Here is an 18444-nt window from a genome sequence, read left to right as displayed (position 1 = left end):
TCTCTGTGCTAGAGGGTTCATTTCAGTATAATGGTAGACAGTAATATTTAATACCTTGGTATCTCAGTCTCTGTGCTAGAGGGTTCATTTCAGTATAAATGTAGACAGTAATATTTAATACCTTGGTATCTCAGTCTCTGTGCTAGAGGGTTCATTTCAGTATAAATGTAGACAGTAATATTTAATACCTTGGTATCTCAGTCTCTGTGCTAGAGGGTTCATTTCAGTATAACTGGAGACAGTAATATACCTTGGTGTCCCAGTCTCTGTGCTAGAGGGTTCATTTCAGTATAAATGTAGACAGTAATACTTAATACCTTGGTATCTCAGTCTCTGTGCTAGAGGGTTCAGTTCAGTATAACGGTAGACAGTAATATACCTTGGTGTCCCAGTCTTTATTTAGGTAGTATATACAGGTGACACATCGCCCGTCTCCGTTCGGATTGTCCACATGGCGTACGTATCCGGTCCCGTTGCCTGGGTAACACGCCACCATCGCCTAGACAACAGAACAGAAACATTATGATGATTGCCTTGGAAGGAGATGATTAGTCCTGACACTCTTAAGAACGTGATACCATTACTCATGCCAACATTAACTGTCCCTCACGATTAGACCTAGGAAGGTGACCCACACACACTCCCGCTATGAATGTTACACCCTCCGTTATTGATGTTACAGTCTAAAATAGACATTCAAATAAAAATAATTTGGAATGTTTAAAAAAAAATGTCAACAGAAGTTGCAGAACCTTAGAATTGCATAATTATAGGTAGACACCACCCCCTGACAGGTAGACACCACCCCCTGACAGGTAGAAAACCACCCCCTGACAGGTAGACACCACCCCCTGACAGGTAGACACCATCCCCTGACAGGTAGACACCACCCCCTGACAGGAAGCCTGAATAGTAGACAAGCCAGACACCACACCCTGACAGGTAGACACCATCCCCTGACAGGTAGACACCACACCCTGACAGGAAGCCTGAATAGTAGACAAGCCAGACACCACACCCTGACAGGTAGACACCACCCCCTGACAGGTAGACACCACCCCCTGACAGGAAGCCCGAATAGTAGACAAGCCAGACACCACACCCTGACAGGTAGACACCATCCCCTGACAGGTAGACACCAAACCCTGACAGGTAGACACCACACCCTGACAGGTAGACACCACACCCTAACAGGAAGCCTGAATAGTAGACAAGCCAGACACCACACCCTGACAGGTAGACACCACACCCTGACAGGTAGACACCACACCCTGACAGGTAGACACCACACCCTAACAGGAAGCCTGAATAGTAGACAAGCCAGACACCACCCCCTGACAGGTAGACACCACCCCCTGACAGGTAGACACCACCCCCTGACAGGTAGACACTACCCCCTGACAGGTAGACACCACCCCCTGACAGGAAGCCTGAATAGTAGACAAGCCAGACACCACACCCTAAATGAACCTATTGATGCACAAATATGTTTTTCTAGTACATGCCCCCATGCAGTCTTTTAATTGTAGATTTAAAAGCTCACTGTGTGAAAATAACTCCAAATATATGTTTTATCATTTATTTTCCCTGAGCCTCCTTTGGCCATGCTCAGTCTGATCATGTGGGCTTGATGATACACATTTAAATATATTTACATACACAGCCCTGATGGCAGATAGGATCATCTAAACCAGGGGTCCAGAGCCTGCTGCTCTTCTGTTCTACCTGGTAATTCATTGCACCTACCTGGTGTCCCAGGTCTAAATGAGTCCCTGATTAAAGGGGAATCACCTACCTGGTGTCCCAGGTGCAAATGAGTCCCTGATTAAAGGGGAATCACCTACCTGGTGTCCCAGGTCTAAATGAGTCCCTGATTAAAGGGGAATCACCTACCTGGTGTCCCAGGTCTAAATGAGTCCCCGATTAAAGGGGAATCACCTACCTGGTGTCCCAGGTCTAAATGAGTCCCCGATTAAAGGGGAATCACCTACCTGGTGTCCCAGGTCTAAATGAGTCCCCGATTAAAGGGGAATCACCTACCTGGTGTCCCAGGTCTAAATGAGTCCCCGATTAAAGGGGAATCACCTACCTGGTGTCCCAGGTCTAAATGAGTCCCTGATTAAAGGGGAATCACCTACCTGGTGTCCCAGGTCTAAATGAGTCCCCGATTAAAGGGGAATCACCTACCTGGTGTCCCAGGTCTAAATGAGTCCCTGATTAAAGGGGAATCACCTACCTGGTGTCCCAGGTCTAAATGAGTCCCTGATTAAAGGGGAATCACCTACCTGGTGTCCCATGGTGTAAATGAGTCCCCGATTAAAGGGGAATCACCTACCTGGTGTCCCAGGTCTAAATGAGTCCCCGATTAAAGGGGAATCACCTACCTGGTGTCCCAGGTCTAAATGAGTCCCTGATTAAAGGGGAATCACCTACCTGGTGTCCCAGGTCTAAATGAGTCCCCGATTAAAGGGGAATCACCTACCTGGTGTCCCAGGTCTAAATGAGTCCCCGATTAAAGGGGAATCACCTACCTGGTGTCCCAGGTCTAAATGAGTCCCCGATTAAAGGGGAATCACCTACCTGGTGTCCCAGGTCTAAATGAGTCCCCGATTAAAGGGGAATCACCTACCTGGTGTCCCAGGTCTAAATGAGTCCCTGATTAAAGGGGAATCACCTACCTGGTGTCCCAGGTCTAAATGAGTCCCTGATAAGAGAACAATGAAAACACACAGCGGAACTGGTTTGGAGGTCTAGACTCTAGTGCCCAGAAACTCAACTCTGTACGTTGATGCCTGTGTAACAGTATAACTTTAGACCGTCCCCTCGCCCATACCCGGGCGCGAACCAGGGACCCTCTGCACACATCAACAACAGTCACCCACGAAGCATCGTTACCCATCGCTCCACAAAAGCCGCGGCCCTCGTTTCACATCCGTTACACTTGCGATCCCAATTGTAATATAATTCGCAACCCCCACCATGTAAAAGAGTGATGTGCTCAACAGCTATGACAGTCTATTACAAATCCGACCGACAGTACTATTGACAGTATTTCAAACTGAAGGAAGTATGGTTTGAACTAAGTGACTGAAATGAACCAGAACGGTGTTGGGAAGATGATTCTACTTCCCTCCCAGTCTGATGTAGGTCTTGTCCTCTGTTCTAATGAGTCCCGTGTGGCTCGTAGAGGGAAACAGACACATACATGTTTCTTAGAGTCTGATCTTTCAGTGATGGGCTCATAATATTTTGTAACTTAAACCTTTCATAAAAGATAGAGCCACATATGTAGGAAGAAGACAGAAATGTCTTTGTTCATGACAACCGCATCTAGCGGCTACTGGAGGTTACGGACTTAACCCCCGGTTCTATGAACCGAGGGCAATCAATCCCCATTTTCAAATCAGGCGACCCCTAGTCAAAAAAACACTGTCGTAGGGTAAGAGTAGGAGGATACATATGCAAATAAAAGATAACTGGTCATTGGTCAGAATAATCCGATTGTGATGTCATGCTGTGTGCTGAAAACAGGCTGAAATTCCAGGCATTCTTTATTTTTTTAAAACCTCTTACACTAAAAGGGCATTATCAAAATATTCACAATTTTGGTGTTATTTCAACCTCATAGTGTGGAAAATAAATACATAGAAATCACGTTTTTGACTGCACTGCCCCTTTCACAAATTATACAATATACATATACATGGGACGAAGATTCACCTTCCAACAGGACAATGACCCTAAACACACAGCCAAGACAAAGCAGGAGTGGCTTCGGGACAAGTCTCTGAATGTCCTTGAGTGGCCCAGCCAGAGCCTGGACTTGAACCAGATCGAACATCTCTGGAGAGACCTGAAAATAGCTGTGCTGCGTCGCTCCCCATCCAACCTGACTTGAGCTTGAGAGGATCTGCAGAGAAGAATGGGAGGAACTCCCCAAATACAGGTGTGCCAAGCTTGTAGAGTCATACCCAAGAAGACTCAAGGCTGTAACTACTGCCAAAGGTGCTTCAACAAAGTACTGAGTAAAGGGTCTGAATACTTATATTCTTTTTGCTTTGTCATTATGGGGTTTTATTTTAAAATAAGTCCGTAATGTGGAAAGTCAATGGGTCTGAATACTTTCTGAAAGCACCGTGCCCAATAAACACAGCACCGTGCCCAATAAACACAGCACCGTACCTAATAAACACAGCACCGTGCCCAATAAACACAGCACCGTGCCCAATAAACACAGCACCGTGCCCAATAAACACAGCACCGTGCCCAATAAACACAGCACCGTGCCCAATAAACACAGCACCGTGCCTAATAAACACAGCACCGTATCTAATAAACACAGCACCGTGCCTAATAAACACAGCACCGTGCCCAATAAACACAGCACCGTGCCCAATAAACACAGCACCGTGCCCAATAAACACAGCACCGTGCCCAATAAACACAGCACCGTGCCCAATAAACACAGCACCGTGCCTAATAAACACAGCACCGTGCCTAATAAACACAGCACCGTGCCTAATAAACACAGCACCGTGCCTAATAAACACAGCACCGTGCCTAATAAACACAGCACCGTGCCTAATAAACACAGCACCGTGCCTAATAAACACAGCACCGTGCCTAATAAACACAGCACCGTGCCTAATAAACACAGCACCGTACCTAATAAACACAGCACCGTACCTAATAAACACAGCACCGTGCCTAATAAACACAGCACCGTGCCCAATAAACACAGCACCGTGCCCAATAAACACAGCACCGTGCCCAATAAACACAGCACCGTGCCTAATAAACACAGCACCGTGCCTAATAAACACAGCACCGTGCCTAATAAACACAGCACCGTGCCTAATAAACACAGCACCGTGCCCAATAAACACAGCACCGTGCCTAATAAACACAGCACCGTGCCTAATAAACACAGCACCGTACCTAATAAACACAGCACCGTGCCTAATAAACACAGCACCGTGCCTAATAAACACAGCACCGTGCCTAATAAACACAGCACCGTGCCCAATAAACACAGCACCGTGCCTAATAAACACAGCACCGTGCCTAATAAACACAGCACCGTGCCTAATAAACACAGCACCGTGCCTAATAAACACAGCACCGTGCCTAATAAACACAGCACCGTGCCTAATAAACACAGCACCGTGCCTAATAAACACAGCACCTACCTAATAAACACAGCACAGAAGATGAGGTGATTCTGAAGCTACGATATGACACATCAATATCCACAACTGTTACGGATATCATAACTGGAAAAAACACATACTGACAGTGAAAAGAGAGAAACCAATTACAGACCACATAAACATTGACGAACGAGAACGTTTCATGATAATCCAATGTATGTTCTACAAAAAAGTTTTCCTGAAAAAAAAAACCTCACCAAAGTTACATGGCCTGTCCCCCATATCTTTACTAGACTGTAAACAAAACAGGACCCATCCATTTGGTCTGTATTGTTCATTTAACGTCTTCAGAAGTAATATTGGGGGGCTGCTGTGAGCCGAAAAACAAGCTCTGTGAACCCTTTCTTAAATAAATGAAACATGATTGACTGAAAAGCCTTTGAGACTGTGTATCCTACTCTGTAATGGTCAGAATTCATACCATTTCTTACATAGACTTTTTAAAATAAAGTCTGAACTCCAACATGTAGACCTAAAGTACAATTATGGACATGGTTTCATTTGGAAACTACACTTTATTTAAAGATGCTCAGGTTGACCGTTCTAAGAAATTGCTCATATACACGCATGGCTATATCAGTGTAAGTTATTCTCTATCTGGGAGGAACATCCAATGACTAGTGGCTAGGCCAGCCTCCCTCACGCTGCAGCACGCTCCGCACGGCACGTAGCACAACCATTAAAACATACTCCCTCTGGAGAGGGGCCAGGAGTCAGAGTTGAACCCAGTTTATTATCTCCCTCCCACACACTCTTTCTCCTCCTCCTCATCCCTCTCCCGCTCAGTGGCCCTGTAGAAACCCTACAGCACAACGAGTTGTACATGTGAGACGTGCAGAGAGACGTTGTTTACATGGATAACTGGTTGTCTTGGTTACCCGGTAGTCCTGTAGATTACAAAAGAGTGGTGACAAACACACACCCAGGGTTAGGAGCACAGGCGGTTCCAGCATCAATACCTTCAGTCCCTTTGCCAGATCGACAAAAATTTAAATAAAACATATTCTAAACCTCCGTAAATGCTAACTTTGAGACATGTATGCATAAATATGATGTTTTAACCTTCTTTTAAACACTTAAACCAGTATTTTTACACAAGATATGAGCCTTGTGAAATGTCCTAGGCTACATCAACAGATCGGAACGCTTTACATATACGGAACAGAAAGATTTGACATGATTAGTCTCGGTGTGTTACGAGCCCAGGGAGGCTAGTCTGCTATAATGCCATGGTAATAATACTGTTTCTATGATGTTGGTGTAACCGGATAGAGGAACATGGACTAACACGCAGACAGGCGAGGTGCTTCATGACGACTGAACCTGAACAAGTCTCTGTTCCAGGAACATCCTGAGCTCCTCTGTCTGCGTTGTGCATGTGGCTTCTTCTGGGTTAAACTAGGTGCATATACAATATCATACAAACCTCCAAGATTTATGGGTGAAGTCACATCCAAATCCTACAATATCGTGTTTGTTTTGAAACACACTGCAGTTGCTCTCTAAACGTAACCAATGTTGTACTAAAGATACACTATATCTACAGCAGTATGTGAAGACCCCTTCACACGAGTGGAGCCACACTACATCAGCCACAGCCGTTGCTGACAGGTGTATAATATCGAGCACAGAACCATGCAATCTCCATAGACAAATCTGGGATTGGCGGATGCCAGGAGAACTACCTATCCGAAATGCATTGTGCCAACTGTAAAGTTTGGTGGAGGAGCAATAATGGTCTGGGTCTGTTTTTAATGGTTCGGGCTAGGCCTCTTTCAGCATGACATCGTAGCTCTGTAGCTCTGTCTCAGAGTTAAATGTCTAATGGTTAGTAGCTCTGTCTCAGAGTTAAATGTCTTTAATGATTAGTAGCTCTGTGTCAGAGTTAAATGTGTTTAATGGTTAGTAGCTCTGTGTCAGAGTTATATGTCTAATGGTTTGTAGCTCTGTCTCAGAGTTAAATGTCTTTAATGATTAGTAGCTCTGTGTCAGAGTTAAATGTGTTTAATGGTTAGTAGCTCTGTGTCAGAGTTATATGTCTAATGGCTAGTAGCTCTGTGTCAGAGTTATATGTCTAATGGTTAGTAGCTCTGTGTCAGAGTTATATGTGTTTAATGGTTAGTAGCTCTGTGTCAGAGTTAAATGTCTAATGGTTAGTAGCTCTGTGTCAGAGTTATATGTCTAATGGTTAGTAGCTCTGTGTCAGAGTTAAATGTCTTTAATGGTTAGTAGCTCTGTGTCAGAGTTAAATGTCTTTAATGGTTAGTAGCGCTGTGTCAGAGTTATTTGTGTTTAATGGTTAGTAGCTCTGTGTCAGAGTTATATGTCTAATGGTTAGTAGCTCTGTGTCAGAGTTATATGTGTTTATTGATTAGTAGCTCTGTGTCAGAGTTACAGTGCCTTGCGAAAGTATTCGGCCCCCTTGAACTTTGAGACCTTTTGCCACATTTCAGGCTTCAAACATAAAGATATAAAACTGTATTTTTTTGTGAAGAATCAACAACAAGTGGGACACAATCATGAAGTGGAACGACATTTATTGGATATTTCAACTTTTTTAACAAATCAAAAACTGAAAAATTGGGCGTGCAAAATTATTCAGCCCCCTTAAGTTAATACTTTGTAGCGCCACCTTTTGCTCCGATTACAGCTAGCTGTAAGTCGCTTGGGGTATGTCTCTATCAGTTTTGCACATCGAGAGACTGACATTTTTTCCCATTCCTCCTTGCAAAACAGCTCGAGCTCAGAGAGGTTGGATGGAGAGCATTTGTGAACAGCAGTTTTCAGTTCTTTCCACAGATTCTCGATTGGATTCAGGTCTGGACTTTGACTTGGCCATTCTAACACCTGGATATGTTTATTTTTGAACCATTCCATTGTAGATTTTGCTTTATGTTTTGGATCATTGTCTTGTTGGAAGACAAATCTCCGTCCCAGTCTCAGGTCTTTTGCAGACTCCATCAGGTTTTCTTCCAGAATGGTCCTGTATTTGACTCCATCATCTTCCCATCAATTTTAACCATCTTCCCTGTCCCTGCTGAAGAAAAGCAGGCCCAAACCATGATGCTGCCACCACCATGTTTGACAGTGGGGATGGTGTGTTCAGCTGTGTTGCTTTTACGCCAAACATAACGTCTTGCATTGTTGCCAAAAAGTTCAATTTTGGTTTCATCTGACCAGAGCACCTTCTTCCACATGTTTGGTGTGTCTCCCAGGTGGCTTGTGGCAAACTTTAAACAACACTTTTTATGGATATCTTTAAGAAATGGCTTTCTTCTTGCCACTCTTCCATAAAGGCCAGATTTGTGCAATATACGACTGATTGTCATCCTATGGACAGAGTCTCCCACCTCAGCTGTAGATCTCTGCAGTTCATCCAGAGTGATCACTGGCCTCTTGGCTGCATCTCTGATCAGTCTTCTCCTTGTATGAGCTGAAAGTTTAGAGGGACGGCCAGGTCTTGGTAGATTTGCAGTGGTCTGATACTCCTTCCATTTCAATATTATCGCTTGCACAGTGCTCCTTGGGATGTTTAAAGCTTGGGAAATCTTTTTGTATCCAAATCCAGCTTTAAACTTCTTCACAACAGTATCTCGGACCTGCCTGGTGTGTTCCTTGTTCTTCATGATGCTCTCTGCGCTTTTAACGGACCTCTGAGACTATCACAGTGCAGGTGCATTTATACGGAGACTTGATTACACACAGGTGGATTGTATTTATCATCATCAGTATTTTCATTTTTGAAAAATAAACGTTCCCGTAGTTAACGGGATATTTTGTCAGGACAAGATGCTAGAATATGCATATAATTGACAGCTTAGGAGAGAAAACACTCTAAAGTTTCCAAAACTGTAAAAAAAAAATGATTTGTTAAAAGAAAAAGGTTTTAATAGACCAGGTCATATCCACTGAGGGGTTTAATAGACCAGGTCATATTCATATTCACTGAGGGGTTTAATAGACCAGGTCATATTCATATTCACTGAGGGGTTTAATAGACCAGGTCATATTCATATCCACTGAGGGGTTTAATAGACCAGGTCATATCCACTGAGTGGTTTAATAGACCAGGTCATATTCATATCCACTGAGTGGTTTAATAGACCAGGTCATATTCATATCCACTGAGGGGTTTAATAGACCAGGTCATATCCACTGAGGGGTTTAATAGACCAGGTCATATCCACTGAGGGGTTTAATAGACCAGGTCATATTCACTGAGGGGTTTAATAGACCAGGTCATATTCATATCCACTGAGGGGTTTAATAGACCAGGTCATATCCACTGAGGGGTTTAATAGACCAGGTCATATTCACTGAGGGGTTTAATAGACCAGGTCATATTCATATCCACTGAGGGGTTTAATAGACCAGGTCATATCCACTGAGGGGTTTAATAGACCAGGTCATATCCACTGAGGGGTTTAATAGACCAGGTCATATTCACTGAGGGGTTTAATAGACCAGGTCATATTCATATCCACTGAGGGGTTTAATAGACCAGGTCATATCCACTGAGGGGTTTAATAGACCAGGTCATATTCACTGAGGGGTTTAATAGACCAGGTCATATCCACTGAGTGGTTTAATAGACCAGGTCATATCCACTGAGGGGTTTAATAGACCAGGTCATATCCACTGAGGGGTTTAATAGACCAGGTCATATTCACTGAGGGGTTTAATAGACCAGGTCATATTCACTGAGGGGTTTAATAGACCAGGTCATATCCACTGAGGGGTTTAATAGACCAGGTCATATTCATATCCACTGAGTGGTTTAATAGACCAGGTCATATTCACTGAGGGGTTTAATAGACCAGGTCATATCCACTGAGTGGTTTAATAGACCAGGTCATATTCACTGAGGGGTTTAATAGACCAGGTCATATTCACTGAGGGGTTTAATAGACCAGGTCATATCCACTGAGTGGTTTAATAGACCAGGTCATATTCATATCCACTGAGTGGTTTAATAGACCAGGTCATATTCACTGAGGGGTTTAATAGACCAGGTCATATCCACTGAGGGGTTTAATAGACCAGGTCATATCCACTGAGGGGTTTAATAGACCAGGTCATATTCATATCCACTGAGGGGTTTAATAGACCAGGTCATATCCACTGAGTGGTTTAATAGACCAGGTCATATCCACTGAGGGGTTTAATAGACCAGGTCATATTCATATCCACTGAGGGGTTTAATAGACCAGGTCATATTCACTGAGGGGTTTAATAGACCAGGTCATATTCATATCCACTGAGGGGTTTAATAGACCAGGTTATATTCATATCCACTGAGTGGTTTAATAGACCAGGTCATATTCACTGAGTGGTTTAATAGACCAGGTCATATCCACTGAGGGGTTTAATAGACCAGGTCATATCCACTCAGTGGTTTAATAGACCAGGTCATATCCACTGAGGGGTTTAATAGACCAGGTCATATTCATATCCACTGAGGGGTTTAATAGACCAGGTCATATTCATATCCACTGAGGGGTTTAATAGACCAGGTCATATTCATATCCACTGAGGGGTTTAATAGACCAGGTCATATTCACTGAGTGGTTTAATAGACCAGGTCATATCCACTGAGTGGTTTAATAGACCAGGTCATATCCACTGAGTGGTTTAATAGACCAGGTCATATCCACTGAGGGGTTTAATAGACCAGGTCATATTCATATCCACTGAGTGGTTTAATAGACCAGGTCATATCCACTGAGTGGTTTAATAGACCAGGTCATATTCACTGAGGGGTTTAATAGACCAGGTCATATTCACTGAGGGGTTTAATAGACCAGGTCATATTCATATCCACTGAGTGGTTTAATAGACCAGGTCATATTCATATCCACTGAGTGGTTTAATAGACCAGGTCATATCCACTGAGTGGTTTAATAGACCAGGTCATATTCATATCCACTGAGTGGTTTAATAGACCAGGTCATATCCACTGAGTGGTTTAATAGACCAGGTCATATGCACTGAGGGGTTTAATAGACCAGGTCATATTCATATCCACTGAGGGGTTTAATAGACCAGGTCATATTCACTGAGGGGTTTAATAGACCAGGTCATATTCATATCCACTGAGGGGTTTAATAGACCAGGTCATATTCATATCCACTGAGTGGTTTAATAGACCAGGTCATATTCACTGAGTGGTTTAATAGACCAGGTCATATACACTGAGGGGTTTAATAGACCAGGTCATATCCACTGAGGGGTTTAATAGACCAGGTCATATCCACTGAGGGGTTTAATAGACCAGGTCATATCCACTCAGTGGTTTAATAGACCAGGTCATATCCACTGAGGGGTTTAATAGACCAGGTCATATTCATATCCACTGAGGGGTTTAATAGACCAGGTCATATTCACTGAGTGGTTTAATAGACCAGGTCATATCCACTGAGGGGCTTAATAGACCAGGTCATATCCACTGAGGGGTTTAATAGACCAGGTCATATTCACTGAGGGGTTTAATAGACCAGGTCATATCCACTGAGGGGTTTAATAGACCAGGTCATATTCACTGAGTGGTTTAATAGACCAGGTCATATTCATATTCACTGAGTGGTTTAATAGACCAGGTCATATTCATATTCACTGAGTGGTTTAATAGACCAGGTCATATTCATATTCACTGAGTGGTTTAATAGACCAGGTCATATTCATATTCACTGAGTGGTTTAATAGACCAGGTCATATTCACTGAGTGGTTTAATAGACCAGGTCATATTCATATTCACTGAGTGGTTTAATAGACCAGGTCATATTCATATTCACTGAGTGGTTTAATAGACCAGGTCATATTCATATCCACTGAGTGGTTTAATAGACCAGGTCATATTCATATTCACTGAGTGGTTTAATAGACCAGGTCATATCCACTGAGGGGTTTAATAGACCAGGTCATATTCAATAAGGGGTTTAATAGACCAGGTCATATTCATATCCACTGAGGGGTTTAATAGACCAGGTCATATTCATATCCACTGAGTGGTTTAATAGACCAGGTCATATTCATATTCACTGAGTGGTTTAATAGACCAGGTCATATTCACTGAGGGGTTTAATAGACCAGGTCATATTCATATCCACTGAGTGGTTTAATAGACCAGGTCATATTCACTGAGGGGTTTAATAGACCAGGTCATATCCACTGAGGGGTTTAATAGACCAGGTCATATCCACTGAGGGGTTTAATAGACCAGGTCATATCCACTGAGTGGTTTAATAGACCAGGTCATATTCACTGAGGGGTTTAATAGACCAGGTCATATTCATATCCACTGAGGGGTTTAATAGACCAGGTCATATTCATATCCACTGAGGGGTTTAATAGACCAGGTCATATCCACTGAGGGGTTTAATAGACCAGGTCATATTCATATCCACTGAGGGGTTTAATAGACCAGGTCATATCCACTGAGGGGTTTAATAGACCAGGTCATATCCACTGAGGGGTTTAATAGACCAGGTCATATTCATATGAGGGGTTTAATAGACCAGGTCATATTCACTGAGTGGTTTAATAGACCAGGTCATATCCACTGAGGGGTTTAATAGACCAGGTCATATCCACTGAGGGGTTTAATAGACCAGGTCATATCCACTGAGTGGTTTAATAGACCAGGTCATATTCATATCCACTGAGTGGTTTAATAGACCAGGTCATATCCACTGAGGGGTTTAATAGACCAGGTCATATTCATATCCACTGAGTGGTTTAATAGACCAGGTCATATCCACTGAGGGGTTTAATAGACCAGGTCATATTCATATCCACTGAGTGGTTTAATAGACCAGGTCATATCCACTGAGTGGTTTAATAGACCAGGTCATATTCATATTCACTGAGGGGTTTAATAGACCAGGTCATATTCATATTCACTGAGGGGTTTAATAGACCAGGTCATATTCATATCCACTGAGGGGTTTAATAGACCAGGTCATATCCACTGAGGGGTTTAATAGACCAGGTCATATCCACTGAGGGGTTTAATAGACCAGGTCATATCCACTGAGGGGTTTAATAGACCAGGTCATATCCACTGAGTGGTTTAATAGACCAGGTCATATCCACTGAGGGGTTTAATAGACCAGGTCATATTTATATTCACTGAGGGGTTTAATAGACCAGGTCATATTCATATCCACTGAGGGGTTTAATAGACCAGGTCATATTCATATTCACTGAGGGGTTTAATAGACCAGGTCATATTCATATTCACTGAGTGGTTTAATAGACCAGGTCATATTCATATCCACTGAGTGGTTTAATAGACCAGGTCATATCCACTGAGGGGTTTAATAGACCAGGTCATATCCACTGAGGGGTTTAATAGACCAGGTCATATTCATATTCACTGAGTGGTTTAATAGACCAGGTCATATTCATATTCACTGAGTGGTTTAATAGACCAGGTCATATTCATATTCACTGAGTGGTTTAATAGACCAGGTCATATTCATATCCACTGAGGGGTTTAATAGACCAGGTCATATTCACTGAGGGGTTTAATAGACCAGGTCATATCCACTGAGGGGTTTAATAGACCAGGTCATATTCATATTCACTGAGGGGTTTAATAGACCAGGTCATATCCACTGAGTGGTTTAATAGACCAGGTCATATCCACTGAGTGGTTTAATAGACCAGGTCATATCCACTGAGTGGTTTAATAGACCAGGTCATATCCACTGAGGGGTTTAATAGACCAGGTCATATCCACTGAGGGGTTTAATAGACCAGGTCATATTCACTGAGGGGTTTAATAGACCAGGTCATATCCACTGAGGGGTTTAATAGACCAGGTCATATTCATATCCACTGAGTGGTTTAATAGACCAGGTCATATTCATATCCACTGAGTGGTTTAATAGACCAGGTCATATTCATATCCACTGAGGGGTTTAATAGACCAGGTCATATTCATATCCACTGAGGGGTTTAATAGACCAGGTCATATTCACTGAGTGGTTTAATAGACCAGGTCATATTCACTGAGTGGTTTAATAGACCAGGTCATATCCACTGAGGGGTTTAATAGACCAGGTCATATTCACTGAGTGGTTTAATAGACCAGGTCATATTCATATTCACTGAGTGGTTTAATAGACCAGGTCATATTCACTGAGGGGTTTAATAGACCAGGTCATATTCATATCCACTGAGTGGTTTAATAGACCAGGTCATATTCACTGAGGGGTTTAATAGACCAGGTCATATCCACTGAGGGGTTTAATAGACCAGGTCATATCCACTGAGGGGTTTAATAGACCAGGTCATATCCACTCAGTGGTTTAATAGACCAGGTCATATCCACTGAGGGGTTTAATAGACCAGGTCATATTCATATCCACTGAGGGGTTTAATAGACCAGGTCATATTCACTGAGTGGTTTAATAGACCAGGTCATATTCATATCCACTGAGTGGTTTAATAGACCAGGTCATATCCACTGAGGGGTTTAATAGACCAGGTCATATTCATATCCACTGAGTGGTTTAATAGACCAGGTCATATCCACTGAGGGGTTTAATAGACCAGGTCATATTCATATCCACTGAGTGGTTTAATAGACCAGGTCATATCCACTGAGTGGTTTAATAGACCAGGTCATATTCATATTCACTGAGGGGTTTAATAGACCAGGTCATATTCATATTCACTGAGGGGTTTAATAGACCAGGTCATATTCATATCGACTGAGGGGTTTAATAGACCAGGTCATATCCACTGAGGGGTTTAATAGACCAGGTCATATCCACTGAGGGGTTTAATAGACCAGGTCATATCCACTGAGGGGTTTAATAGACCAGGTCATATCCACTGAGTGGTTTAATAGACCAGGTCATATCCACTGAGGGGTTTAATAGACCAGGTCATATTTATATTCACTGAGGGGTTTAATAGACCAGGTCATATTCATATTCACTGAGGGGTTTAATAGACCAGGTCATATTCATATTCACTGAGGGGTTTAATAGACCAGGTCATATTCATATTCACTGAGTGGTTTAATAGACCAGGTCATATTCATATCGACTGAGTGGTTTAATAGACCAGGTCATATCCACTGAGGGGTTTAATAGACCAGGTCATATTCATATTCACTGAGTGGTTTAATAGACCAGGTCATATTCATATTCACTGAGTGGTTTAATAGACCAGGTCATATTCATATTCACTGAGTGGTTTAATAGACCAGGTCATATTCATATCCACTGAGGGGTTTAATAGACCAGGTCATATTCACTGAGGGGTTTAATAGACCAGGTCATATCCACTGAGGGGTTTAATAGACCAGGTCATATCCACTGAGTGGTTTAATAGACCAGGTCATATCCACTGAGTGGTTTAATAGACCAGGTCATATCCACTGAGTGGTTTAATAGACCAGGTCATATCCACTGAGTGGTTTAATAGACCAGGTCATATCCACTGAGGGGTTTAATAGACCAGGTCATATCCACTGAGGGGTTTAATAGACCAGGTCATATTCACTGAGGGGTTTAATAGACCAGGTCATATCCACTGAGGGGTTTAATAGACCAGGTCATATTCATATCCACTGAGTGGTTTAATAGACCAGGTCATATTCATATCCACTGAGTGGTTTAATAGACCAGGTCATATTCATATCCACTGAGGGGTTTAATAGACCAGGTCATATTCATATCCACTGAGGGGTTTAATAGACCAGGTCATATTCACTGAGTGGTTTAATAGACCAGGTCATATTCACTGAGTGGTTTAATAGACCAGGTCATATCCACTGAGGGGTTTAATAGACCAGGTCATATTCACTGAGTGGTTTAATAGACCAGGTCATATTCATATTCACTGAGTGGTTTAATAGACCAGGTCATATTCACTGAGGGGTTTAATAGACCAGGTCATATTCATATCCACTGAGTGGTTTAATAGACCAGGTCATATTCACTGAGGGGTTTAATAGACCAGGTCATATCCACTGAGGGGTTTAATAGACCAGGTCATATCCACTGAGGGGTTTAATAGACCAGGTCATATCCACTGAGTGGTTTAATAGACCAGGTCATATTCACTGAGGGGTTTAATAGACCAGGTCATATTCATATCCACTGAGGGGTTTAATAGACCAGGTCATATTCATATCCACTGAGGGGTTTAATAGACCAGGTCATATCCACTGAGGGGTTTAATAGACCAGGTCATATTCATATCCACTGAGGGGTTTAATAGACCAGGTCATATCCACTGAGGGGTTTAATAGACCAGGTCATATCCACTGAGGGGTTTAATAGACCAGGTCATATTCATATCCACTGAGGGGTTTAATAGACCAGGTCATATTCACTGAGTGGTTTAATAGACCAGGTCATATCCACTGAGGGGTTTAATAGACCAGGTCATATCCACTGAGGGGTTTAATAGACCAGGTCATATCCACTGAGTGGTTTAATAGACCAGGTCATATTCATATCCACTGAGTGGTTTAATAGACCAGGTCATATCCACTGAGGGGTTTAATAGACCAGGTCATATTCATATCCACTGAGGGGTTTAATAGACCAGGTCATATTCATATTCACTGAGGGGTTTAATAGACCAGGTCATATTCATATTCACTGAGGGGTTTAATAGACCAGGTCATATTCATATCCACTGAGGGGTTTAATAGACCAGGTCATATCCACTGAGGGGTTTAATAGACCAGGTCATATCCACTGAGGGGTTTAATAGACCAGGTCATATCCACTGAGTGGTTTAATAGACCAGGTCATATCCACTGAGGGGTTTAATAGACCAGGTCATATTCACTGAGGGGTTTAATAGACCAGGTCATATTCATATTCACTGAGGGGTTTAATAGACCAGGTCATATTCATATTCACTGAGGGGTTTAATAGACCAGGTCATATTCATATTCACTGAGTGGTTTAATAGACCAGGTCATATTCATATCCACTGAGTGGTTTAATAGACCAGGTCATATCCACTGAGGGGTTTAATAGACCAGGTCATATCCACTGAGGGGTTTAATAGACCAGGTCATATTCATATTCACTGAGTGGTTTAATAGACCAGGTCATATTCATATTCACTGAGTGGTTTAATAGACCAGGTCATATTCATATTCACTGAGTGGTTTAATAGACCAGGTCATATTCATATCCACTGAGGGGTTTAATAGACCAGGTCATATTCACTGAGGGGTTTAATAGACCAGGTCATATCCACTGAGGGGTTTAATAGACCAGGTCATATTCATATTCACTGAGGGGTTTAATAGACCAGGTCATATCCACTGAGGGGTTTAATAGACCAGGTCATATCCACTGAGGGGTTTAATAGACCAGGTCATATCCACTGAGTGGTTTAATAGACCAGGTCATATTCATATCCACTGAGTGGTTTAATAGACCAGGTCATATCCACTGAGGGGTTTAATAGACCAGGTCATATTCATATCCACTGAGGGGTTTAATAGACCAGGTCATATTCATATTCACTGAGGGGTTTAATAGACCAGGTCATATTCATATTCACTGAGGGGTTTAATAGACCAGGTCATATTCATATCCACTGAGGGGTTTAATAGACCAGGTCATATCCACTGAGGGGTTTAATAGACCAGGTCATATCCACTGAGGGGTTTAATAGACCAGGTCATATCCACTGAGGGGTTTAATAGACCAGGTCATATCCACTGAGTGGTTTAATAGACCAGGTCATATCCACTGAGGGGTTTAATAGACCAGGTCATATTCATATTCACTGAGGGGTTTAATAGACCAGGTCATATTCATATTCACTGAGGGGTTTAATAGACCAGGTCATATTCATATTCACTGAGGGGTTTAATAGACCAGGTCATATTCATATTCACTGAGTGGTTTAATAGACCAGGTCATATTCATATCCACTGAGTGGTTTAATAGACCAGGTCATATCCACTGAGGGGTTTAATAGACCAGGTCATATCCACTGAGGGGTTTAATAGACCAGGTCATATTCATATTCACTGAGTGGTTTAATAGACCAGGTCATATCCACTGAGTGGTTTAATAGACCAGGTCATATCCACTGAGGGGTTTAATAGACCAGGTCATATCCACTGAGGGGTTTAATAGACCAGGTCATATTCACTGAGGGGTTTAATAGACCAGGTCATATCCACTGAGGGGTTTAATAGACCAGGTCATATTCATATCCACTGAGTGGTTTAATAGACCAGGT

At 42.5% G+C, this 18444-nt stretch overlaps 1 protein-coding gene across 3 annotated transcripts in view; it reads right to left on the bottom strand.

The window, feature by feature from the left end:
• Nucleotides 1-18444, bottom strand: part of LOC139367854 (egl nine homolog 1-like) — a 41092-nt gene that overhangs the window by 9075 nt on the left and 13573 nt on the right. For all 3 annotated transcript variants that reach the window (XR_011626888.1, XR_011626889.1, XM_071106186.1), the window contains exon 2: nucleotides 380-499. Coding sequence is in view for 1 of the 3 variants with exons in the window: in XM_071106186.1 (XP_070962287.1) it covers nucleotides 380-499 (120 nt within the window). In the remaining 2 variants the exon portion in view is untranslated. The remainder of the gene's footprint in view (nucleotides 1-379; nucleotides 500-18444) is intronic.

This window comes from Oncorhynchus clarkii, chromosome 16 (genome assembly GCF_045791955.1).
Source record: "Oncorhynchus clarkii lewisi isolate Uvic-CL-2024 chromosome 16, UVic_Ocla_1.0, whole genome shotgun sequence".
NCBI classification, from domain to species: domain Eukaryota; kingdom Metazoa; phylum Chordata; class Actinopteri; order Salmoniformes; family Salmonidae; genus Oncorhynchus; species Oncorhynchus clarkii.
The sequence above is the reverse complement of the archived record's forward strand: the minus strand, read 5'-3'. Positions and strand labels throughout refer to the sequence as shown.